This window comes from Bombina bombina, chromosome 6 (genome assembly GCF_027579735.1).
Source record: "Bombina bombina isolate aBomBom1 chromosome 6, aBomBom1.pri, whole genome shotgun sequence".
NCBI classification, from domain to species: Eukaryota; Metazoa; Chordata; class Amphibia; order Anura; family Bombinatoridae; genus Bombina; species Bombina bombina.
The window spans coordinates 1,021,616,472-1,021,643,690 of record NC_069504.1 but is presented as its reverse complement, the minus strand read 5'-3'; the positions used below and the strand labels follow the sequence as shown (position 1 = coordinate 1,021,643,690).

General features: G+C 38.0%; 1 protein-coding gene across 1 annotated transcript in view; it reads right to left on the bottom strand.

Annotated features, from left to right (window-relative positions):
• The window catches only part of CRACR2A (calcium release activated channel regulator 2A), a 499,417-nt gene that overhangs the window by 95,110 nt on the left and 377,088 nt on the right, over positions 1-27,219 (bottom strand). The window contains exon 12 of the mRNA XM_053718747.1: positions 18,496-18,587. Coding sequence (XP_053574722.1) covers positions 18,496-18,587 — 92 coding nt within the window. The remainder of the gene's footprint in view (positions 1-18,495; positions 18,588-27,219) is intronic.

Sequence of the window (27,219 nt, the reverse complement as noted above, 5' to 3'; positions counted from 1 at the left end):
ATTCTACTACACCCTCAATCTTTTAAATAAGCATAGAGGTTAATGTTTCAACCAAAATAAGTATTTTTTCTCAGATATTCTCTAACCAAAGCTATCAGCGATTTCCTGCAGGAGTGGATACAGAGGATGCAATAACTCTACAGACACAGTAAGTAAAGTTATAACTCATTTTAGTGTACTTCTTTAACTTTTGTTTCACTTGTCTTTCTCATGTACAATTTAGAAACACTTGCATATCAGAATGTCTTCTTTTTCATATAAGATAAGCCAGATAAGCCAGTACCCTATCTTTATAGCTGACTATTGAAGTTCTCTGGACTCATACATTTCACATGAATGTCACTGCTTAGAAAATTCCTATAAGCAAGTCATCACAGAGATTCCTGTTGTCTTTTGTCTGTACCTCACACTATGAGGCCCATTTATAAAGCTCTGTATGGAGCTTGTGGGCCCCTGTTTCCGGCGAGTCTTCATACTCGCCAGAAACAGCAGTTAAGAAGCAGTGGTCTAAAGACCGCTGCTCCATAACCCTGTCCGGCTGCTCTGAGCAGGCGGACAGGAATCGCCACAATTCAACCCGATCAAGTATGATCGGGTTGATTGACACCCCTCTGCTGGCGGCCCATTGGCCCGCAAGTCTGCAGGGGGCAGCGTTGCACCAGCAGCTCTTGTGAGCTGCTAGTGCAATGCTGAATACGGAGAGCGTATTGCTCTCCGCATTCAGTGAGGTCTTGCGGACCTGATCCGCACTGTCAGATCATGTCCGCAAGACCTTTGATACATAGGTCCCTACGTAGCTAACATCATGGATGTTTACTTGCCCTTAAACAGACTGTAGCAATGCATCCATTTTGGTCGTTTCTATTTCCCATTGGCTGCTTGCATTTTGATTTCACATGGGTCTCTGGAATTCATGTACACAGAAGATGCATTTTTTTTACACAAATCCAGGTATCACAGGTGACTTGACATATTCAAAACAAGGGTTCTGTAGGATTCCCAGTACAGTATTTAATATCACAAAACAGATCAATATGAAATAATAACTTATGACAGATACAACATTATGTTTGTGGGTTAAGATATCACTCTGGTTCAAGATTGAGAACTGGAGTCTAATTACTGATGATATTTGATATTTGAATTCTCAAGTCACACACAGGCTGTGATTGTTATTGGATATTGTGATTTATAATTACATATATAAATGCAGAGAGGTGCAATTATTCCTCATTTATATCACCTCCCTTATTATGGATCATAAGTTTGTGAATATATATCTATTTGTTTTAATACATATAAATGAATTCTCAAGTTACACACAGGCTGTGATTGTTATTGGATATTGTGTTTAATAATTACATATATAAATGCAGAGAGGTGAAATTATTCCTCATTTATATCACCTCCCTTATTATGGATCATAAGTTTGTGAATATATATCTATTTGTTTGTTTTAATACATACAAATGAGTTCTCAAGTCACACAAAGGCTGTGATTGTTATTGGATATTGTGATTTATAATTACAGATATAAATACAGAGAGGTGCAATTATTCCTCATTTATATCACCTCCCTTTTTATGGATCATAAGTTTGTGAATATATATCAATTTGTTTGTTTTATTGCATACAAGTGTTGTTGAATGTTTTAGTTGAAATTGCTGATGTGCTGATTGACGTCTTTCATTAGTATTCTAACTTGTCGATTTCAGCTAGAGATCTTTGTTGATGTATATTTACACTTCACATTCGGTTAAACATTAAAATATTCAGCAGCATATGTTCCGATTTAACGGTAACCAATCATTTTGCACTGTAACTAATCTTTTAGTACTAGCTCCGTTTTATTACTATTTCGCTGTTGAAACTATAAACATAAAGATCTTATTGGCAACCTTTTTCATTTTGTGGATTCAAGTATTCTGGTGCCTTATCAACCCTTGTATTGACATTATATCAGATGGTACTTATAACTGTCAGCGTAACCACTGGTTATTAGCAACAATTTTATTCAACAGTATTGAACTTTCAAATTTTCTTATAAAATCATAAGCTGCCTAATAATATTTTTTTATGATAAAGGTCTTGTGTTTAAGTATTTTTAGTTAAATATCGATATTTGGATTGTTAGGCTTATACGTTGCCTTTAATTCACAGCTTTCAGTTTGCAGGTATTCAATAACATTTATCATTTCACAGCTTTCAATTTAAGCTCTATAATGTTTGGCAATATATATTGTGATTATAGAATAACTTGTCATTCTTTGCTGACTGTGCTAGATTATATCCAGTTTTTATAACTTAATTTATAAACTATCAATTTATTGTGCAACCTGTCTTGCTAAGCAAATATACAATTGCAACCTGTATTGCTTGATAGGATAGATACAAATCATTGGTTATTATAATAACCCCTCCATTGGCGTAAAGCCACTTGTAACTGTCAGCGTAGCTACTCGCTGTTAGCAGCGATTATCATTGAGCAGATTTAGGTTCCAGATATTATTAAAATTACAAAAATAAGGACCCCATTGTCCCACAACACCCCCTTGATGCGTTTCGCCAAACAAACGTGGCTTTATCAAAGGCCTTTGGTAAAGCCAAGTTTGTGTGGCGAAATGCGTCAGAGGGGTGTTGTGGGACAATGGGGTCCTTATTTTTGTAATTTTAATAACACCTTCAGAAGGGGGTTTTGTTCCCCGAAACGTCAATAAATTTGACTAATTGCTTTGAAGAAAACCTGGTTTGCCTCTGGCTTTGTGGAAGCTTGCTGTATGTACACAGAGGGACCGAGTGGTTGACCCCAGGGGGGCAGATTCACATCTTGGATTGTTTTATATATATATATATATATATATATATAAATAAATAAATACGTTGATTGGAGTAGCCGTGTTAGTCCAGAGATTTAGATATCAAAATAACAAGAGTATTGCATTGAGCAATGATACTTTTTTATTGGACTAACTATACATTTATAAGATGACAAGCTTTCGGAAGAGTGTCTTCCTTTTTCAAGTCTGAAGCAATACTTCAGACTTGAGAAAGGAAGACACTCTTCAGAAAGCTTGTCATCTTATAAATGTATAGTTAGTCCAATAAAAAAGTATCATTGCTCAATGCAATACTCTTGTTATTTTGATAAATAAATAAATATATAGATAGATATTTTTTTTCTTTATAGCCCTTTCCAGTAAAATACCTTGTCATTTACCATATTCTTTTAAACCCTTATAAGTTTTTTTTAGAATATATTACAATATTTATGAGAATAATTTTAATCATAGTGTTTTATAAAATTGTAACTGTTTATTTAAATGTATTTATGTAGTGTTTGGTGCAACTTCTTTTTAATTTCTTATGCTTTATGATTTATTATGCTACGAATGTATCAGTTTCCGCACAATCCTTCAAGCTCGCCGGAAACAAAAGTTAAGAAGCAGCGGTCTTAAGACCGCTGCTCATTAACTCATCCGCCACCTCTGAGGTTGCGGATAGCAATCATCCCGATCAGATACGATCTGGATGATTAACACCCCCTGGTCGATTGGCTACAAATCTGCAGGGGGCGGCATTGCACAAGCATTTCACAAGGAATGCTTGTGCAATGATAAATGCCATAGATCATGTCCGCCCGCACATTGTTAAATCAGCCCAAAGGTCTTCAGTTGTGCTAACCTGACAAGAACTTGCGCGTTCCCATTTACTTTCAACTTGTAATATGAGCACTAATTAACATCTATCCCTTTATGGGGGATTAATTTATGAGTGAAATACTTTTTAACAAACAACCTTATAAAAAGATTATTAAATGAAATCCCAGTTTTATTTTATTTTAGATGCAAGTTCTGGCATCAAACATTGCATGAGTTGTTCTTGCGATCTGATGAATATCTAGAATGTTAAAACATTTCACGCACATTAATGCAAGGAGACAACTGCTCCATTTTGTTTACATTTACAACGCTGCCAATTTTTTTTCTTCTTTTGGACGTGACGCTTTGATAACTATGGCAATAAATCAACTGCAGATTTGACACAAAAGGGGAAAAAAAATTCTTCAAAATTTGCTGCTTGATAAATTTAGATTTTTACACCACCTGCTACTGTCATCTGCAACTGATACAATATATAGCCATAGCCATTTTCTTTGTAGCAATACTTCTGGTACATACAAAATCTCTATCTTTATTGTCCTCATAATAATAGGACGACAAAAATAACAATTGTATTTTGTACACTACTATAAGTACTGTGCAATGTGAGACAATTACCCATCAAATTCAATTAAGTATAAAGGGCAATAATAATTTAGAGAGTCTCTTGAGATATTATTCTAATTAGCAAATAATTAACTGGTAAGAGAATATGTGGTAAAAATAAAATAGTCCTCAATGTGTATGAAAATTTGCAGTTTAATTTAGCAGTCCCTAAAATTAGATGTTCTTTGTAATGGATATAAGGTTTTCATTAATCATAAGCTTTCAACAGCTTGAAAAACACTTTAGTTTGGGTATTCATATTGCTCCATGTTTAACCATTTCAGTACGGAGCTGTTTTCCACCCTGTGCTGAAGCAGTTGTTTTCAACTATTGTGCTCTTTCTGTTAAAAGCATGTTTTCTGTTAAAAGTCTATTTTTCTTTTCCTGTGAGTAAACCATACTAATCATATAAATTTACTTTCTGAAAATGCCTGTAGTTTTCGGAGGGAAAAAATGCTTGTGTGTCATTTTAGAGTGTTCTGAGTAAACAGCAGCAGTAAAATATTTTGACTTACAATATGATAAAAAATATTTGAATTACTGGAATTTTTGCTTACTGAAATGACTGAAAAATAAACAAACAATTAAACAGTTGCACCCTACAAAAGAGTTTTAAGTTACAGATATTGTTCTGCATATTTAGATTTCAAACATAAGGGATAGGAAGGTTAAACAGATTCCAAAATGTTGCATCACTTTTTTTTCATATGTAAATCCATACATATGCACACACAACATTATGGGCTAGATTACAGGTTGAGCAGTAATTTAATGTGCGCCCATGAATGAGCAAATTTGTCTGTTAATAAATATCCATTCATTACAAATGACTGGTTAATGCTACTGTGAGCTCGCGGTAGCACTTTGCACTCAAGATCAGGAGGCCTATTTATCAGATGTCTGTTGGACCTGATCCGACAGTGCGGATCATGTCCGACAGACATCGCTGAATGCGGAGAGCAATACGCTCTCCATATTCAGCATTGCACCAGCAGCTCTTGTGAGCTGCTGGTGCAATGCCACCCCCTGCAGATTCAGCAGGGAGGTGTCAATCAACCCGATCGTACTCGATCGGGTTGAATTGTCGCAATCTCTGTCCGCCTCATCAGAGCAGGCGGACAGGGTTCATAACTGCTGTTTCTGGCGAGTCTGAAGATAAATATATAAAGTGTAAGGTTCCCAAAATAAAGTGTAAGGTTCCTTTTCTAAAATATATATTTTTTTTAAAATAACTGTACAAAGCAGTTTTCAGGGGTTAAAGTGAGCGGATGAGGGGTGTTAGAAAAATATGGCACTGAAAAGTGCCTTTACATTGCGATCGATGGGGACTGTGTTAAAACTGTAAATATATATGTATATGCATTGCACGTTTGCATTGCATTTCACTTCAAATATCGAAGTCGCGAAAGCTCAATTTTGCATTCCACTCGCAATCTAGCCCTATATTAAATACAACACATTTTAATAACAGATATCATAATTGTGTCATACCGATTATTTTTAGTGCAGTCGAAATTGTGCCTCAGCCTCACTTAAAAGCACACCTTAGCTACGCTCCAGTCGTCCTTTTTTTTCTGTGTTAGTTACTGTTCACTAGCTGTGCTATTCCGGTGCAATACGTCGGGTTAGCGTGCCTACTCCTTCTCCCTCGCTAAATCATGTAAATAGCACGCCTCGGGTTTAACTCCTTGCACGTGAATAGGTTTAGTATTATATATGGGTGCACTATAAAAAAAAATTTCAACTTAGCTGTAAACATCTGCTTGTCCTTGGATTATCCTTTGTCTGCCACTTACCTTTGACTTCTTGAACTGTATTTGGATTGCCCTTTGACCTTTCAATTTGGTACTTTGTTTGCCCATCTGGACTTGACCTCAGCCTGCCCCAGACACCTCTCTTATCTGAAGATTCAGCTCATTCACTGCCCGTCTGGTTGTCTGACCTCTGCTTGCCCTGATTACTCATGTCTTCCGGTTACCACTGCTCCTGTTTTGACATTGTTACCTGCCCTGCAACTCTACTCTCCAGTATCCTTCACTCTCAGTCTGTATGTATTTGAGAGTCAAGTCCTGGGTTTTGCTGTTGGGACAGTCTTACTATCTAGCCACTTCTTAGCCTCTGGGTCCTTTCCAAGACAGACATTTACTTCTGGCCTAAAAACTGTTTATTCTGTGTGACTGTTTTGGTGAGATTATAAATGGTAACAGAAAAACATTACATGGTGAGAGTGTGAGATAGGGAGTGAAAGGGCAGGTAAAGTTAGAGATAGAAGAGAGACTGTGAATAAGAAGTATCAATGAAAGGGGCAGAGACATAAGTTGATTGAAGGAGAAAGGTTGAGATAGGGAGATTGTTATGTTTTAGGAATAACTGAATGGGAGAGTGCTTGCTGGGACATGCAGTTTTATAAAAGTCGGTCCTTATCTGATTTTCTTTTTTCTTAGCTAATAGTGCTAGCTGTTATGCACCAGTTTATGCACTGGCTAGACAACTATAAAGATCTGATTTAGCGTTAGACTTGGACGGACGTATTGGCACAACAGAGAGTAACAAGGGAAGGGTGAGGAGGAGAGATGATTATTTGAGGCAGATGTTAAGTAGATGAAGGAGAAAGTAAAAAGCTAGAGATGGTGATGGAGAAACCCCCCCCCCCCAAAAAAAAACAACGAAATACATAGAGAAAATAGGGATGGACATTCAAGAACTCAGGGGGAGCTTGAACACATATATTTCTCTTATAAACACAGAAGCACTAGATCTAATAGCAAATACATTTCAATTTTAATAGTGGTCTTTATCTAACACTAAAATATATTTCTTACTGCAACAGATATCCAAGACAACAATGAAAAAATCTGAATGGTGTCAAAACAGAGATAATGTTAGCACCGTCATTTTTTTAAACTATACCTATAGGGCTAGATTACAAGTGGCAAGCTATTTGTTTTATCGCTAGCGTGCAAACTTCGGTAGAAGAACGTAGGTGGGTTAGCACGCATATTACAAGTTGGAAGTAAAAAGTTTGTGCACTAACTTCAGCACTTCGGATATCATGACCGTGTTAAATTCGTCTTCTGATAATGGAGTGTGCAACTTAAAAAAAACTAACACTTATAGCTTGCGCACTAACCGACACACATTAGAACTAGCGCTAAAGCTGATGTGAGTTATGAATATTTATCATTCTAATGTTCTTCACATAGCAGAAAAAGTTATTTTTATTTTTAAAAATGTGTATATATATATATATATATATATATATATATATATATATGTGTGGGTGTGTGTGTAAATACATAAATACACATGTACATACATAAATAGACATATATATATACACATACACATATTTAGTCACATATGTATTTTTTATAGCCCTTCCCAGTCAAATACCTTGCCATATTCCATATCCCTTTTACCCCTTATAAAACATTTTTATTAATATTTATTTAAAATACCGTTATCAGAAAGTGTATATATGAGTGTGATACTTTATTTTTATGTATTTATGTTATGTTGTTGTATTGTGAACATTGATTTAAACCTTAAACTTAACGCTTGCTTTTCAGACACACTAATCTTTTGAGCACAAATGTTTTTGCTTGAGCGCAACGTTTTATTTTAAACTTTAATATGCGCGCTAGTTTGTGTGCTTGTGATATTGCTTATCATGCCACTTGCAATCTAGCCCATAATATATAAACCTAGGTTATATGATTGCAAAGCTTCTGTAAAAAGAAAAATAGTACTCTTGGCTGTCAGTCATAAAAGTGGGTGGTAGTTCTCCTGTGGATATAACTTTTAATAAGTGGAAGGAGATGTTCAGAAATTTCCTTTAAAGAGTGTTTGTACATGGACTTATAGGGCGCGATCCGATATAGATCGTAGTTTGCGGCGCAAGCAAGGGAATCCCCGCCGCCCGTAGTTTCAGCTCGCAACTTGAGCTATCCAATATACAGCGCCGTCAGATGCTAAAGTGCCGTAAGTCGGATAAACCAGCGATGTCCAGAAATCTGCGTAAGTACAAATTTCTGGAGTCGCCAGTGACTTACGGCACTTTAGAAACTGCCGGCGCCTACAAAACCTGACTAAATTATGAAATCACCCGTACTGTCTAACACGCCTCCCAAACATAGCCCGACACGTATACCCCTCTATCCGCTATCCCCCCTCACTCTCCTAATAATAAAAAATGTATTAACCCCTAAACCGCCGCTCCCGGACCCCGCCGCACCTAATAAAGTTATTAACCCCTAAACCGCCGCTCCCGGACCCCGCCGCCACCTACATTAACTATCCCCCTAATGTGAGCTCCTACCCCGCCGCCAGCTACATTAACTACCCCCTAATGTGAGCTCCTACCCCGCCGCCAGCTATATTAAAATTATTAACCCCTAATTTAATCCCCCTACACCGCCGCCAGCTATATTAAATACATTAACCCCTAATCTAATCCCCCTAAAGTAATTACCTCTATTACAAGCCCTTAAAAGGGCCTTTTGCGTGACATTGCCCCAAAGTAACAGCTCTATTGCCAGCCCATAAAAGGGCTTTTTGCGGGGCATTTCCCCAAAGTAATCAGCTCTTTTACCAGCCCTTAAAAGGGCTTTTTGCGGGGCATTGTCACAAAGTAATCAGCTCTTTTGCATCTAATCTAAATCCCCCTACACCGCCGCCACCTATAATAAATGTATTACCCCCTAATCTAATCCCCCTACACTGCCGCCACCTATATTAAATAGATTAACCCCTAATCTAATCCCCCTACACCGCCGCCAGCTATATTAACTATATTAACCCTAATTATATTAGGGTTAATATAGTTAATATAGTTATTATATTATATATATTAACTATATTAACCCTAATTATATTAGGGTTGATATAGTTAATATCGTTATTAAGTATAATAACCCTATCTAACTCTAACACCCCTAACTAAATTCTTATTAAAATAAATCTAATTAATATTAATATTATTAATTAAATAATTCCTATTTAAATCTAAATACTTACCTATAAAATAAACCCTAAGGCCTAGATTTGGAGTTTGGCGGTAGCCGTGAAAACCAGCGTTAGAGGCTCCTAACGCTGGTTTTAGGCTGACTCCGGTATTTGGAGTCACTCAAAAAAGGGTCTAACGCTCACTTTTCAGCCGCGACTTTTCCATACCGCAGATCCCCTTACGTAAATTGCGTATCGTATCTTTTCAATGGGATCTTTCTTACTCCGGTATTTAGAGTCGTGTCTGAAGTGAGCGTTAGAACTCTAACGACAAAACTCCAGCAGCAGAAAAAAGTCAGTAGTTAAGAGCTTTTTGGGCTAACGCCGGTTCATAAAGCTCTTAACTACTGTACTCTAAAGTACACTAACACCCATAAACTACCTATGTACCCCTAAACTGAGGTCCCCCCACATTGCCGCCACTCGATTAAATTTTTTAACCCCTAATTTGCCGACCGCCACCTACGTTATCCTTATGTACCCCTAATCTGCTGCCCCTAACACCGCCGACCCCTATATTATATTTATCAACCCCTAATCTGCCCCCCTCAATGTCGCCTCCACCTGCCTACACTTATTAACCCCTAATCTGCCGAGCGGTCCGCACCGCTACTATAATAAAGTTATTAACCCCTAATCCGCCTCACTAACCCTATAATAAATAGTATTAACCCCTAATCTGCCCTCCCTAACATCGCCGACACCTAACTTCAAACATTAACCCCTAATCTGCCGACCGGAGCTCACCGCTATTCTAATAAATTTTTAAACCCCTAAAGCTAAGTCTAACCCTAACCCTAACACCCCCCTAAATTAAATATAATTTAAATCTAACAAAATAAATTAACTCTTATTAAATAACTTATTCCTATTTAAAGCTAAATACTTACCTGTAATATAAACCATAATATAGCTACAATATAAATTATAATTACATTGTAGCTATTTTAGGATTAATATTTATTTTACAGGCAACTTTGTAATTATTTTAACCAGGTACAATAGCTATTAAATAGTTAAGAACTATTTAATAGTTACCTAGTTAAAATAATTACAAAATTACCTGTAAAATAAATCCTAACCTAAGTTACAATTAAACCTAACACTATACTATCATTAAATTAATTAAATAAAATACCTACAATTACCTACAATTAAACCTAACACTACACTATCAATAAATTAATTAAATACAATTCCTACAAATAACTACAATGAAATAAACTAACTAAAGTACAAAAAATAAAAAAGAACTAAGTTACAAAAAATAAAAAAATATTTACAAACATAAGAAAAATATTACAACAATTTTAAACTAATTACACCTACTCTAAGCCCCCTAATAAAATAACAAAGCCCCCCAAAATAACAAAATGCCCTACCCTATTCTAAATTTAAAAAGTTCAAAGCTCTTTTACCTTACCAGCCCTGAACAGGGCCCTTTGCGGGGCATGCCCCAAGAAGTTCAGCTCTTTTGCCTGTAAAAAAAAACATACAATACCCCCCCAACATTACAACCCACCACCCACATACCCCTAATCTAACCCAAACCCCCCCTTAAATAAACCTAACACTAAGCCCCTGAAGATCTTCCTACCTTGTCTTCACCCTGCCAGGTTCACCGATCGGTCCAGAAGAGCTCCTCCGATGTCCTGATCCAAGCCCAAGCGGGGGGCTGAAGATGTCCATGATCCGGTCGAAGTCTTCATCCAAGCGGGGCAGAAGAGATCTTCCATCCGATTGAAGTCTTCATCCAGACGGCATCTTCTATCGTCATCCATCCGGAGCGAAGCGGCAGCATCCTGAAGACCTCCGACGCGGAACATCCATCCTGCCCGACGACTGAACGACGAATGACGGTTCCTTTAAATGACGTCATCCAAGATGGCGTCCCTCGAATTCCGATTGGCTGATAGGATTCTATCAGCCAATCGGAATTAAGGTAGGAATATTCTGATTGGCTGATGGAATCAGCCAATCAGAATCAAGTTCAATCCGATTGGCTGATCCAATCAGCCAATCAGATTGAGCTCGCATTCTATTGGCTGTTCCGATCAGCCAATAGAATGCGAGCTCAGTCTGATTGTCTTCAGGATGCTGCCGCTTCGCTCCGGATGGATGACGATAGAAGATGCCGCCTGGATGAAGACTTCAATCGGATGGAAGACCTCTTCTGCCCCGCTTGGATGAAGACTTCGACCGGATCATGGACATCTTCAGCCCCCCGCTTGGGCTTGGATCAGGACATCGGAGGAGCTCTTCTGGACCGATCAGTGAACCTGGCAGGGTGAAGACAAGGTAGGAAGATCTTCAGGGGCTTAGTGTTAGGTTTATTTAAGGGGGGTTTGGGTTAGATTAGGGGTATGTGGGTGGTGGGTTGTAATGTTGGGGGGGGGTATTGTATGTTTTTTTTTACAGGCAAAAGAGCTGAACTTCTTGGGGCATGCCCCGCAAAGGGCCCTGTTCAGGGCTGGTAAGGTAAAAGAGCTTTGAACTTTTTTAATTTAGAATAGGGTAGGGCATTTTGTTATTTTGGGGGTCTTTGTTATTTTATTAGGGGGCTTAGAGTAGGTGTAATTAGTTTAAAATTGTTGTAATATTTTTCTTATGTTTGTAAATATTTTTTTATTTTTTGCAACTTAGTTCTTTTTTATTTTTTGTACTTTAGTTAGTTTATTTCATTGTAGTTATTTGTAGGAATTGTATTTAATTAATTTATTGATAGTGTAGTGTTAGGTTTAATTGTAACTTAGGTTAGGATTTATTTTACAGGAAATTTTGTAATTATTTTAACTAGGTAACTATTAAATAGTTCTTAACTATTTAATAGCTATTGTCCCTGGTTAAAATAATTACAAAGTTGCCTGTAAAATAAATATTAATCCTAAAATAGCTACAATATAATTATAATTTATATTGTAGCTATATTAGGATTTATTTTACAGGTAAGTATTTAGCTTTAAATAGGAATAATTTATTTAATAAGAGTTAATTAATTTCGTTAGATTAAAATTATATTTAATTTAGGGGGGTGTTAGTGTTAGGGTTAGACTTAGCTTTAGGGGTTAATACATTTATTAGAATAGCGGTGAGCTCCGGTCGGCAGATTAGGGGTTAATGTTTGAAGTTAGGTGTCGGCGATGTTAGGGAGGGCAGATTAGGGGTTAATACTATTTATTATAGGGTTAGTGAGGCGGATTAGAGGTTAATAACTTTATTATGATAGCGGTGCGGTCCGCTCGGCAGATTAGGGGTTAATAAGTGTAGGCAGGTGGGGGCGACGTTGTGGGCGGCAGATTAGGGGTTAATAAATATAATATAGGGGTCGGCGGTGTTAGGGGCAGCAGATTAGGGGTACATAAGGATAATGTAAGTAGCGGCGGTTTACGGAGCGGCAGATTAGGGGTTAAAAATAAAATGCAGGTGTCAGCGATAGCGGGGGCGGCAGGGTCGGCTCTAAGGGGGGGGCATTGGGGGGCAATGCCCCCCCAAATGGAATGCTGTGCCCCCCAGGGCAAAAGAAGTGATTTTTTAAAAAAAAAAAAAAATTTTTTTTTTTTTTTTACATTTTAAAAGTGACGGAACGTCCAGGGTCCCAAATGTCGCATCAACCATTTGCAGCCACTGTACCCTGGAGATCCGCCACTGGAGGGCCCAGCTAATCTCTTTACTCTCCTCTATTTACAACCAGATAACAAATAAAGTTGCATTTCCCTGCTGGTGCTCTCACAGTTAACCTAGGGCTTGCAATTTCCCTCCTCCTGCTAGCCCACTTACTACAGAGCTGAAGTGAGATGATGACATCATCAGACCTCTGCAGGAAGTGCTGGGAGAAGCTAATAGTCAGTGAGAGGGAAGGCAAAAGTAATTTTGTGAAAACACAGCCGTATAACCAATGTGTGTTTGAGAGTAGTATCCCTTCCCTATTGTGCTTTATATCCTGGCAGCCACAGATAAAGAAGCAAATTGGGAATTCCTTGGTTTCCCCAATGCAGATCACACAAAACAAGTGTGCATTGTGCCTGCTTTATCTGCAGTGATCAGTGTAAAATGTGTGTCAGATTATAGGTGCTCAAATACACACACTTCAAATGTAGCTGTGGGACAATGAGTGAAATAGCCTTATGTTTATTATTTACATGCTTCAAAACATCTCCTATTTGTCCCCAAGGTTGTTTTATTATATATATATATATATATATATATATATATATATATATATATATATATATATATATATATATATACACACATATATATATATATACATATATATATATATATATATATATATATATACATACACACAATACACACACTGTGTGTGTATATATATATATATATATTGTTTGTGTGTATATATATATATATATATATATATGTGTGTATATACATATATACCGTGTGTATGTGTGTGTGTGTGTATATGTGTCCACTGGCTGTGTCATATGTGGGAGACATTCCTGAGATATGACAAATGTAACCCCTGCACTGCCATAAATCTGGTAAATGTAACTGCTGCGGCACTGCCAGACATCTTTTAAATGTAACCCCTATACTCCTTAAGATATGACACATGTAACCGCTGCACTTCCAGAAATATAAACTCCTGCACAGCCAGAGATCTGATAAATGTAACCCCTGGACTGCCACAGTAGGTCTGCTCTTATTTTGACTCTCATACATGCTTTTTAAATGCGTGCCCCCTCGTGAAAAAAAAATGCCCCCCCATTTCATTCGTTCTGGAGCCGACCCTGGGGGGCGGCAGATTAGGTTGTAAGGTTAGGGGTGTTTAGACTCTGGGTACATGTTAGGGTGTTAGGTGCAGACTTAGGAGGTGTTTCCGCATAGCAAACAATGGGGCTGCGTTAAGAGCTGAACGCGGCTTTTTTGCAGGTGTTAGGTTTTTTTTCAGCTCAAACAGCCCCATTGTTTTCTATGGGGGAATCGTGCACGAGCACGTTTTTTAGGCTGGCCGCGTCCGTAAGCAACTCTGGTATCGAGAGTTGAAGTTGCGTTAAAAATGCTCTACGCTCCTTTTTTGGAGCCTAACGCAGCGATTCTGTGGACTCTCAATACCAGAGTTATTTTAAAGGTGCGGCCAGAAAAAAGCCGGCGTTAGCTACGCGGGTCCTTACCGACAAAACTCCAAATCTAGCCGTAAGATAGCTACAATGTAATTAATAATCACATTGTAGCTATTTTAGGGTTTATATTTATTTTACAGGTAACTTGGTATTTATTTTAACTAGGTACAATAGCTATTAAATAGTTAATAACTATTTAATAGCTACCTTGTTAAAATAATTACCAATTTACCTGTAAAATAAATCCTAACCTAAGTTACAAATACACCTACACTATCAATAAATTAAATAAACTACAAATATCTAAACTAAAATACAATTAAATAAACTAAACTAAATTACAAAAAACAAACAAACACTAAATTACAAAAAATAAAAAAAGATTACAAGAATTTTAAGCTAATTACACCTATTCTAAGCCCCCTAATAAAATAACAAAGCCCCCCAAAATAAAAAAAATTCTCTACCCTAAACTAAATTACAAAAGTTAACAGCTCTATTACCAGCCCTTAAAAGGGCTTTTTGCGGGGCATGCCCCAAAGAAATCAGCTCTTTTGCCTGTAAAAAAAAACACAATACCACCCCCAACATTACAACCCACCACCCACATACCCCTACTCTAAACCCACCCAAACCCCCCTTAAAAAAACCTAACACTAAGCCCCAGAAGATCTCCCTACTTTTAGTCGTCTTCACCCAGCAGGGCTGAACTCTTCATCCAATCCGGGCGATGTCTTCATCCAAGCGGCAAAGAAGAAGTCTTCCATCCGGCTATGTCTTCATCCAAGTGGCAAAGAAGAAGTCTTCCATCCGGCGATGTCTTCATCCAAGTGGCAAAGAAGAGGTCCTCCATCGGGGCAAAGTTTTCTTCCAAGCGGCATCTTCAAACTTCTTTCTTCAGCCCTCCGATGCGGAACATCCATCTGGCCCGACGACTGAACGACGAATGAAGTTTCCTTTAAATGACGTCATCCAAGATGGCGTCCCTCGAATTCCGATTGGCTGATAGGATTCTATCAGCCAATCGGAATTAAGGTAAGAAAATCTGATTGGCTGATTTCATCAGCCAATCAGATTCAAGTTCAATCCGATTGGCTGATCCAATCAGCCAATCAGATTGAGCTTGCATTCTATTGGCTGTTCCGATTAGCCAATAGAATGCGAGCTCAATCTGATTTAATATAGCTGGCGGCGGTGTAGGGGGATTAAATTAGGGGTTAATAATTTTAATATAGCTGGCGGCGGTGTAGGGGGATTAGATTAGGGGTTAATAATTTTAATATAGCTGGCGGCGGTGTAGGGGGATTAGATTAGGGGTTAATAACTTAATATAGCTGGCGGCGGGGTAGGAGCTCACATTAGGGGGTATGTAATGTAGATGGCAGCGGTGTAAGGGGCTCACATTAGGGGGTATGTAATGTAGATGGCGGCGGGGTAGGGGCTCACATTAGGGGGTATGTAATGTAGATGGCGGCGGTGTAAGGGGCTCACATTAGGGGGTATGTAATGTAGGTGGCGACGGTGTAGGGAGATCACATTAGGGGGTTATACATTTAATGTAGGTGGCGACGGGGTCCGGGAGCGGCGGTTTAGGGGTTAAATACTTTATTAGGGATTGCGGCGGGGGATCGCGGTTTACAGGTAGATAGACATTGCGCATGCGTTAGGTGTTAGGTTTTATTTAGCAGTTCGCGGTTGACAGGTAGATAGACATTGCACATGCGTTGGGTGTTAGGTTTTATTTGGCAGGTAGTTTAGGGAGTTACGAGGCTCCAATACACAGCGTAAGGCTCACTACGGCTGCATTTTGTGGCGAGGTGAAAATGGAGTAAGATTTCTCCATTTTCGCCATGTAAGTCCTTACGCTGTATATTGGATACCAAACTGCGCGGGTTTGGTATACCTGTCTATGGCCCAAAAAACTACGGGCGAAGGCAGAAATATACAAGCGTAACTTCTAGGTTACGCTATATATAGGATACCAAACCCGCGCAAAATTCGGCGTCGCCGGCTTTTGCGGGCGACGCTGCATAACGGATCGGGCCCCTGTTTTGGTTCCAAGTGCCAAACTCTTACAGGAAAGCAACTTCCAAGTCCCAACATTACAAATGAGCCCTTCTTGACATATTCAGCTGCAGGGCATCTGATCTGCTTAATAATAATAATAAACTAAAAGGCTGTATTACACAATACAACAAACAAAAAATATTATTGCCCTGTAATATCCCTGTAAAATGCAGCCATCAATTTAAGAAGCAATCTACTGTAAACAAACTATTGAGAAATGATATGCATATTTATTTGAACATTAATAATAAATAAACATGATATTAAATAAAGATTGATTCTTATGTATGAGGTTGCTAGCAGTGTTTTATGTTAGTATGATTAAAGGTATTTTATTTGTTTACTACAGAATTCAGGACTATAACATTTACATTTTGTTTGTTTTTTTGTAACAAAATAAAGTGTTGCAGCTCCCTCTAGAGGATGGAACCAGTTTGCTCAAGTACATATTGATTTTGCATAAGCTTTACCATAACATTTTCAAAGTAATTATCAATAACTGTTATAATTTGTTATGTTTTTATTTTCTAATAAAGCTAACTGAAAAGCTGTCCTATCATATAATCACACAGCATATAACTTCACAGCAGCAATGGATTTTGATAGCAGCATGTAAATTATGAGTAATTGCATTTAATCTATTTGTTTGCATACAAACACATGAATAATACTGCACTATCAAGAAAAAAAATAGTCACAAAACATGTTAGCCTTTAAACTGTCTTCATAGTGAAGAAAATAAGCTTTGGAGTCACTTTAGCTGCAATGGCTAAGAAGCAGCGATCATCAGACTGTTTCTTCCAACCTATACACCAGCTCTGAGCTGGCAGTTTACAATCCCCCCTGAGTTTTTCGATCGGGTGATTGACAGCCCCTGCTCTGACGTGGTGTTGCACAAGTAGATGTTTGTGCAATGTTAAATGCGGCAGCATATTCCTGCCCACTAGACATGATGCCAGGTTGACAGGTTCAGAGTTGTTATGATTTTTAAATGGAGACAGTGTTACTTAAAGGACACAAAATGTATTTACCTATACTGTTGCCAGAAAGGCTGAAGAAGAAGTCAGAACTCTGTCCCTAAAACATTCTACATAACTGCTTGGGCAATACAAGAACTCATTTATATCTGCCTCTAACTGGTGACAGTTAAATAGATATTATTAACAATACTCAACAGAAATGTCTAGTGATATGAACTGCAAAACAATGTACAGGTGTACCTCATTTTATTGCGCTTCACAGATATTACATATTTTACAAATGGACGGTTTATGACAACCCTGTCTTGAGCAAGTCTATCGGCGCCATTTTCCCAACATATATACACATAAAAACACATAAATACAGATGTATATACACATATCTAAACACACACAAATATAAATATATATATATATACTGGGTGTATATATATATATATATATACATATATATTTCACACACCACCAGCAAAAATATTACAACTCACTGAAGGTTCAGATCATGGTTAGCATTAGTTCTTTTAGAAATAAACCAAAAATATATGCACTGGTAAACCAAAAGATTTGTGTGACTCACTTTATTGTGATATTCGCTTTATTGCGCTGGTCTGGAACTGAACCAACAATATCTCATAGGTATGTCTGTAGTTGTTTTCTAACAAAAGTGTTAAATCATTTTAAAATATTTATTTTGTATGGTGATGTGCTACAGTGCAGGGAATAATAAATGTATACTATGCATCATATAGTTATGGTATTTTTAACATATGCCTTTCTTTTATTATATTTAACTTGTACTATATATTTAGCATAATAAAATGCAAACAGCCTTCAAGCCTACTAAAAGTCAAACTTAAAATAAAGTGTGTTCTGAGATTAGAAGCAAGCTATCCTTCAGTACAACTGAGACATTTGAACAAACAAATCAATAAAGGTTTCTATTCGTTAAATATCATGTACGTGCATTACAAGTACATCAGTGAACTGGAAACTGTATTTATCAGAAGCACATAGGTAATCTGCTAATGCAGCTAAATGTATAGATCAGATGACAAATAGCAATTGAATACATAAAACAACTAAATTGTTTACCTTTTCACTGATGGCTTCCTGTCAAAATATTTGCCAATTATAGATCCTGATCGTTGACTAAGCATAGACTTTGCAGAATTTGCTCTGGATTTCTGGAAAACATATAACCTTACTGTTAGCATATGAAGGTCATATAAACTCACTGAGGTACAAGATACTTTAATAGCATACAGTTTTAGTAAGGTGATTACATTTCCCAAACCCAAAATCGGGACACCTTGTAAATGTTGAGGATGTGTTAAAAAAAAAAATTGAAAAATATTAATATATACAGGCAGGGGAAAATTGTTTACCTACAATGAGAGTTGTTATACAAAAAAAAAGGAGAGCAGTTGTATTTTCCAAAGCTATGAATTATTCTAAGGAGGTCTTCATTAGAAGAATCTTAAAAAGTTCAACACAAGTTAACCTTAGTTACTAACATTGCCTTCAAAATGTGTCCACACCAAACTGAATTTTGCCCTTTCTGCCACAGCATTGTTCCAGTTATCATTGGCTTGGCTGCCATCTGCCCCTGTATCCCAGGGCATGCTGTAGCTGTAGCTGTAAGTGCTCTAGTCCCAAACACATATCCCCTGCCTCTGTATGCCGGTGTACCTACATATTTTATTTAAGTTATCTCTTTCACAAGGTCCCATTACAGAAGCAGCGGACAGGCATTGATCACCACTATGAAAATCCGTAGCGCTATCCTGCCTCACTAAGAAGCCACAAAGGATTTCCCCATCTCTGTCGCCCTGCTGGTCAGTAAAAGCAAGAGGAGGCTCCCAGTAAAAAGCAGCTGACTCATTCTACCCTCCTCCACCAGCTTTATTCCAGTAGTCCTCAAGAAAGCGAAGAGCAAGTGAACTACCACTTCCTGCCTGGCTGTCACTGGGAATGTAAATTGCAATATGCAACAGTGACCTCTACTGGGTTGGCTTTCATCATTTACACATTGGAACAAGGGATGGAAAACCCATTTTGGCAAATTAGGGAAATCATTGACAGCTTGGCTTAGCCCTTTAAAAAATTAGAAACAGACTGCCCAAATTTGGGACTGTACTTAACAACAACAAAATAAGGTCAGGCTATTTTTGGCATAATACATCTTATTAGAAATATTCAATTATTCAAAATTATAGAAAATTTGTAGCAATTTTTAAGATTATAACTTACAGGTGAGCTGGTGTAACAACTGCTAAAAAGAGTTAAAGGGAAACTCAATCCAAATTAAACTTTCATTAATCAGATAGAGCATGCAATTTTAAACAACTTTCCAATTTACTTCCATTAACAAAATTTGCACAGTATTTTTATATTTAAACTTTTTGAGTTACCTGCTCCTACTGAGCATGTGCAAGAATAAGCGTGTATGCATTTGTGAATGGCTGATTGCTGTCACATGGTACGTGTATGCATTTGTGATTGGTTGATGGCTGTCACATGGCACAGGGGGAGTGGAAAAAGACATAACTTTTAAAATTGTCAGAAAAAAAATCTACTACTCATTTGAAGTTCAGACTAAGTGCTATTGCATTGTCTTGTTATCTTGCATTTGTTGATTATACAAATGTACAGTGTTGACTGGTCCTTTAAACAATTTGGCGTCCATTTTGACTACGTTTACGTATTTCCCCTTACCTTTTTACAAGTGCATAACATATTGCTAGGTGTAACTCTACCACCATTTTTATTTTAATATTCAGCAACTTAGTATTTAAAAAACAAAAACATTATGGGTTCAATTTATTAAGCAGTTGCTTCGTAGCCCCATCATTTCAGGTGGTCATATGCAAAATGAAAACCTGAAAGCTATGTAGACTGTTGGATAGTGTTATGTTTTGCAGCAGTTACTTTAAAGGGACAGTATACACCAAAAAATGTTTTATTTAAAAAGATAGATAATCCCTTTATTACCCATTCCCCGTTTTTGCATAACCAACACAGTTATATTAATATACTTTTTACCTTGTATCTAAGCCTCTGCAGACAGCCTCCTTATCTAAGTGCTTTTGATAGACATGCAGTGTAGTCAATCAGTGAAGACTCCTAAATAACTTTGCGGGAGTGAGCACAATGTTATCTATATGACACACATGAACTCACACTGTCTAACTGTGAAAAACTTTCAAAATACTCTTAGCTAAGAGGCGGTTATCAACGGTTTAGAAATCAGTTTGAGCCTAGGTTTCAAAAATACCACCAAGGGAACAAAGCAAATTTGATGATAAAAGTAAATTGGAAAGTTGTTTAAAATTGCATGCCCTATCTGAATCATGAAAGTTTAGTTTTGACTTGACTGTCCCTTTAACCCTTTGAGTGCTAAGCACTTTCCCACCTGGGTGCTAAGGTGATTGAAGGTTTTTTTTTTTTTTTTTTAATTTTTGAAAAAAATGTTTTTTAACTTTTTTATATTTTTTTTCAGGTCCCCAAGACATACAACATTGGAAAGGTTAGGCGATTACCTTTCCAATGGTGGGTCTTGGGGGTCTGTAGCTGCTTAGACGCCTGAGATACAGGCATCTAAGCAGCATGCCCCCTTTCCCTATACTCTGTATTGTCACTTGTTAATAAAGTTGCGCGGTGACGTCATCACGTCATTGCGCGTGACGTCACCACGCAAAACGTGAAGCTCCGGCGATGCCTGTCACTATGCAGGTCCGATCACTGGGGTAGGAGCGGGTGGGAGCCCCCAGAACTCCCTCAATGTGGGAGTGTTCTAGCGACGGCTCTGAGCCGTCGTTAGCACCAGAGTGGGAAACTCTGTGACGGCTCAGAGCCGTCGTTAGCACTCAATAAGTTAATTGTTAATGGCCACCACCAATGCAAATGAATGTATGTCTTTTGCTTTTTATCCACTGACTACGTAACAGTGCCCAATTTGTTTTCTTTCATGATTCAGGTAGAGCATGCGATTTTAAACAACTATCCAATTTACTTCTATTATCTAATTTGTTTCATTCTCTTGGAATACTTTGTTGAAAAATATACCTAGGTAGGCTCAGGAGCTGCTAATTGGTGGCTGCACAAAATGTTGCATATTATTGAAGAAAATTAAGCAAATTACATAATTGGAAAGTTATTTAAAATTATTTTCTATATTTGAATCACAAAAAAAAAAAAATTGTTTTCATGTCCCTTTAATCTTGGTATTTTTAGCTAAAAGTAAGATCTATTGAGCACTAAGATCTCATAATATAGTTGTGAAATATTAACATTTCTCTTCTATATCTCTTGTTCCCCTTGTCAGCCTTCATTGTATCTAAGCCAGTGATACAACAGTGACAGGTTCAACACCAGTAACTTCTAGAAATAAAAACTAGCTCCTGCTAAGCTTTTCACAGAGAATATGAGTCAATGATAAAATGATTTGTCTTATTTGGATTAGAGAGACATATTGAGTTATATGTTAGGAGTGATAGACTAAGAGGAGACGATTATCCTATATCTTTACAATGACATTGTGATTTGTTGTTTAACTCAAGGGGGCCGAATTATCAATCTCTGAATGGAGCTTGATACCGCTGCTCCATAGCTGATTCGCTGCCTCTGATGCTGCGGTCTTCAATCAGCCCGATCCTAAACGATGGGGCTGATTGACACCCCCTGCTAGCGGCCGATTGGTTGCGAATCTGCACGGGGTGGTATTGCACAAGCAGTGCTGGTGAACTGCTTGTGCAATGATAAATACTGACAGCGTATACTGTCGGCATTCAGCGATGTCTGTTGGACATGATACGCTACAGCGTATCATGTCAGACAGACATTGATAAATTGTCCCCAAGGATTGTTTTAGTATGATAAATTAAAGTAAACTAATCATTGCATCACCACCTACACCATTTAAACCTTCCAAGTCTAAGAGAACAAATGTGACTCCAAAATGTAAAGACAAGGACATTTATAGCTTTAACTGGAAATAAATTATTTGTTTAGGTGTAAGGCTATGCCTGACAAGGTTCGGTATTTCTTAAACTTGACTCTCATTGCAGAGGTAAGGACAAGGCTGAGCAGGGATACACATTATAGAAAAACAATAGAACAAGAGCACATATCCAAAAGTTACCCTTATTTATTATCAAAAAATACCTCAGCAAATCCATCCACAATGTTTCGGGCATTACCCCTTAGTCATGTGAACAGATAACATTAATACCTATACCACTAGTTGTACCCTAAAGGTGTGTAAATTCATCCCCACTAAGGGCCAGATTACAAGTGGAGCGATAACTCCGCTAGAAGTACACTTTTTGTGTGTGTCAGTAGTTCTCGTATTACAAGTTAAAAATAAACTTTGCTCACGCGCAAACCCGACGAGCATACAAAGCCAAACTTAGAATATCATGCGTGTGATAATGTATTCCCCCATAGAAGTGAATGGAGCAAAAAGAGGGGGAAAAAACACCCTACTTGTGCACAAGCACGATCACATATTCTTAAGTGCGCTAACCCAACATGAAAATATAAATATTTCACATTCCAATGTTCTTCACATAGAAGAAAATGTTCTATTTATTCATAAATACATATTTCTAGACATGTCTGATGGTATTTTGGTATAATATATATCTATAATTATATATAGATGATTATATAAAAGTATATAGGAATATCTATTTAGAAATACATAGAGCATATCCTGCTATGTGCAGAACATTGAATGTGAAAAATTTACAGTAAATACAGTTTAATATTTTATTAAATATGAATATTGCATGTTTTAACATGTTTTCATCTATATACATATATATATATATATATATATACTGTATATATATAGTATATATATATATATATATATATATATATATACACACAGTATATATACACACATATGTATTTGTTTATATGTGTGTATATATGTCTGTAAATACATATATGCACATATAAATACATATGTACACACACACACACATATATATATATATATATAGACATATTTAGATATGTACTGTATATTTACAGTGGCGTCACTAGGGGGGGGGGCGGGGGGGGGCGGGCCGCACCCGGGTGACACCCTCTAGGGGGTGACACCAAACATTTTTTTATTGAAATTCAAAGAAATACAATGTTGAGATGCATAGATTTTTTTTTATTAGAGGGGCTGGCATTTGTCAACATTGGTGGGACTGGGGAAGTTGTAGACACACAATTTTTTTGCCCCTTGAGCCAGTGCTGCAATTTCAACAAATAGTTTTCCCGGCTGCTTTTGCTTGTTTGTACTTTGCTTCTCCCCTGCCCAATTTCGCTATGAATGTTGTGCACTGCTGTGCTGTCTCTCTAAACGGGAACTGGCAAATCATGAGGGGATGCCTGGCACCTGACCGCATTACTGTTTGACACTGTCTTTAAAGTGAAGGAGCCACGTATGATGCCCACCAGACCATTACGGTTACGGTACACTAAGTGCACACTGAACAGGTAGGAGGGCGGGCGAGGGTCTGGGGGTGGGCAGAGTGCAGAGGTGATTGGCCATAAGAAGCGGTAGGCACGCGGCCCGGGGCTGTGCACTGACAGGCTTGGAACAGAGTCAGAGAGCAGAATTTTCATAGTTTGCACCTAAAACTTTTCTTTAGTGATTTATTTTTAGAGTGCTCTGTTTATCTTTCATTTGATGCTCTGCTGAGCCAGGGAGCAGCTCTAGGCATGAGCTTTATAATTAATGCAGTGCAGTTTACATATTTTGTAAGTGTGTGTCTGAGTTTTTGTGTGTCTCAGTGTTTTTGTGTGTGTGTTTTTTTGTGTGTGTCTGAGTGTGTTTCCGAGTGTTTGTGTGTGCATCTGAGTATGTTTTAAGTGTGTCTGAGTGTTTGTATGTGTGTTTGCCTGTGTTTTTGTGTGTGTCTGCTTTCTGGGGGGGGGGTGACACCATAACTTACCGCACCGGGTGACACCAACCCTAGTGACACCACTGTATATTTATGTATGTCTATATTAAATCACTTTGCCTGCCTAACACCTGAGATCTCATATCTTTGAGCCCCTATAACTTTTTTGTGCAATTTATTTTTAATGGTTTTTATTAGATGGTGTTATTATGAGTGTAACTGTACTTTGTAATGTATTTTTGATGTGTTTTGTGCAACTTCTTTGTTTCTAAAACAGTTAAACAAAGCTATTAGTACGCAGTAATTATTCTAGCGTAAATTGTTAAAAGATCACGTTTACTTTCAACTTGTAATACCAGCATTAAACCTGACGTTCACAAACACCCCCAATAAACCCCCTTTCACTCACGTGTGTGTGTAACTGTTAACGTGCCACTTTGAATCCGGCCCTAAGTCTCTTAATGTTGTTATAACACCACCTACTAGTGAATATTGGTAACATAAAAAAGCAAACTATATACATTTTTCTTCATAAAACATTGCAACTGATAAAATTCATACACAATAAGAAATCTTTTTTGCAATTTTCTTTTAACATAGTGTGAACCAAATCCAGTACATTATCCTATACCACTCAAATGAAGACCAATCCAATTCTAAATTTAGGCCCTTAGGTTGTAGAGTTTCTAATTTAAAAATCCAGAAGGCTTTATAAATAAATATTCAGATGTACAGTGTACTTTCCTATTACTAGTACTCCAGATTATTTTGAGATGCAATAATTTTCATTTTTTAAGATAATTTATATCTAGAACAGGAATAGGACTATGTGCTGAAGTAGGAGCTGGCTCAGGAAGCACCATTACATGGCAACAGGACTATGTGCTGAAGTAGGAGTTTGCTCAGGAACCACCATTACATGGTAACAGGACTATGTGCTGAAGTAGGAGTTTGCTCAGGAATCACCATAACATGGTAACAGGACTATGTGCTGAAGTAGGAGTTTGCTCAGGAACCACCATAACATGGTAACAAGACTATGTGCTGAAGTAGGAGTTTGCTCAAAACCAGCATTACTTGGTAACAGGACTATGTGCTGAAGTAGGAGTTTGCTCAGAACCACCATTACATGGTAACAGGACTATGTGCTGAAGTAGGAGTTTGCTCAGGAACCACCATAACATGGTAACAAGACTATGTGCTGAAGTAGGAGTTTGCTCAAAACCAGCATTACTTGGTAACAGGACTATGTGCTGAAGTAGGAGTTTGCTCAGAACCACCATTACATGGTAACAGGACTATGTGCTGAGGTAAGAGTTTGCTCAGGAACCACCATTACATGGTAACAGGACTATGTGCTGAAGTAGGAGTTTGCTCAAGAACCACCATTACATGGTTACAGGACTATGTGCTGATGTAGGAGTTTGCTCAGGAACCACCATTACATGGTAACAGGACTATGTGCTGAAGTAGGAGTTTGCTCAGGAACCACCATTACATGGTAACAGAACTATGTGCTGAAGTAGGAGTTTGCTCAGGAACCATCATTACTTGGTAACAGGACTATGTGCTGAAGTAGGAGTTTGCTTAGAACCACCATTACTTGGTAACAGGACTATGTGCTAAAGTAGGAGTTTGCTCAGGAACCACCATTACATGGTAACAGGGCTATGTGCTGAAGTAGGAGTTTGCTCAGGAACCATCATTACTTGGTAACAGGACTATGTGCTGAAGTAGGAGTTTGCTTAGAACCACCATTACTTGGTAACAGGACTATGTGCTAAAGTAGGAGTTTGCTCAGGAACCACCATAACATGGTAACAGGACTATGTGCTGAAGTAGGAGTTTGCTCAGGAACCACCATAACATGGTAACAAGACTATGTGCTGAAGTAGGAGTTTGCTCAAAACCAGCATTACTTGGTAACAGGACTATGTGCTGAAGTAGGAGTTTGCTCAGAACCACCATTACATGGTAACAGGACTATGTGCTGAGGTAAGAGTTTGCTCAGGAACCACCATTACATGGTAACAGGACTATGTGCTGAAGTAGGAGTTTGCTCAGGAACCACCATTACATGGTTACAGGACTATGTGCTGATGTAGGAGTTTGCTCAGGAACCACCATTACATGGTAACAGGACTATGAGCTGAAGTAGGAGTTTGCTCAGGAACCACCATTACATGGTAACAGAACTATGTGCTGAAGTAGGAGTTTGCTCAGGAAACATCATTACTTGGTAACAGGACTATGTGCTGAAGTAGGAGTTTGCTTAGAACCACCATTACTTGGTAACAGGACTATGTGCTAAAGTAGGAGTTTGCTCAGGAACCACCATTACATGGTAACAGGACTATGAGCTGAAGTAGGAGTTTGCTCAGGAACCACCATTACATGGTAACAGAACTATGTGCTGAAGTAGGAGTTTGCTCAGGAAACATCATTACTTGGTAACAGGACTATGTGCTGAAGTAGGAGTTTGCTTAGAACCACCATTACTTGGTAACAGGACTATGTGCTAAAGTAGGAGTTTGCTCAGGAACCACCATTACATGGTAAAAGGGCTATGTGCTGAAGTAGGAGTTTGCTCAGCAACCACCATTACTTAGTAACAGGAGTATGTGCTGAAGTAGGAGTTTGCTCAGGAACCACAATTACTTGGTAACAGGACTATGTGCTGAAGTAGGAGTTTGCTTAGTAACCACAATTACTTGGCAACAGGACTATGTGCTGAAGTAGGAGTTTGCTCGGGAACCACCATTGCTAGGTAACAGGACTATGTGCTGAAGTAGGAGTTTGCTCAGAACCACCCTTACATGGTAACAGGACTATGTGCTGAAGTAGGAGTTTGCTCAGGAACCACCATTACATGGTAACAGGACTATGTGCTGAAGTAGGAGTTTGCTCAGGAACC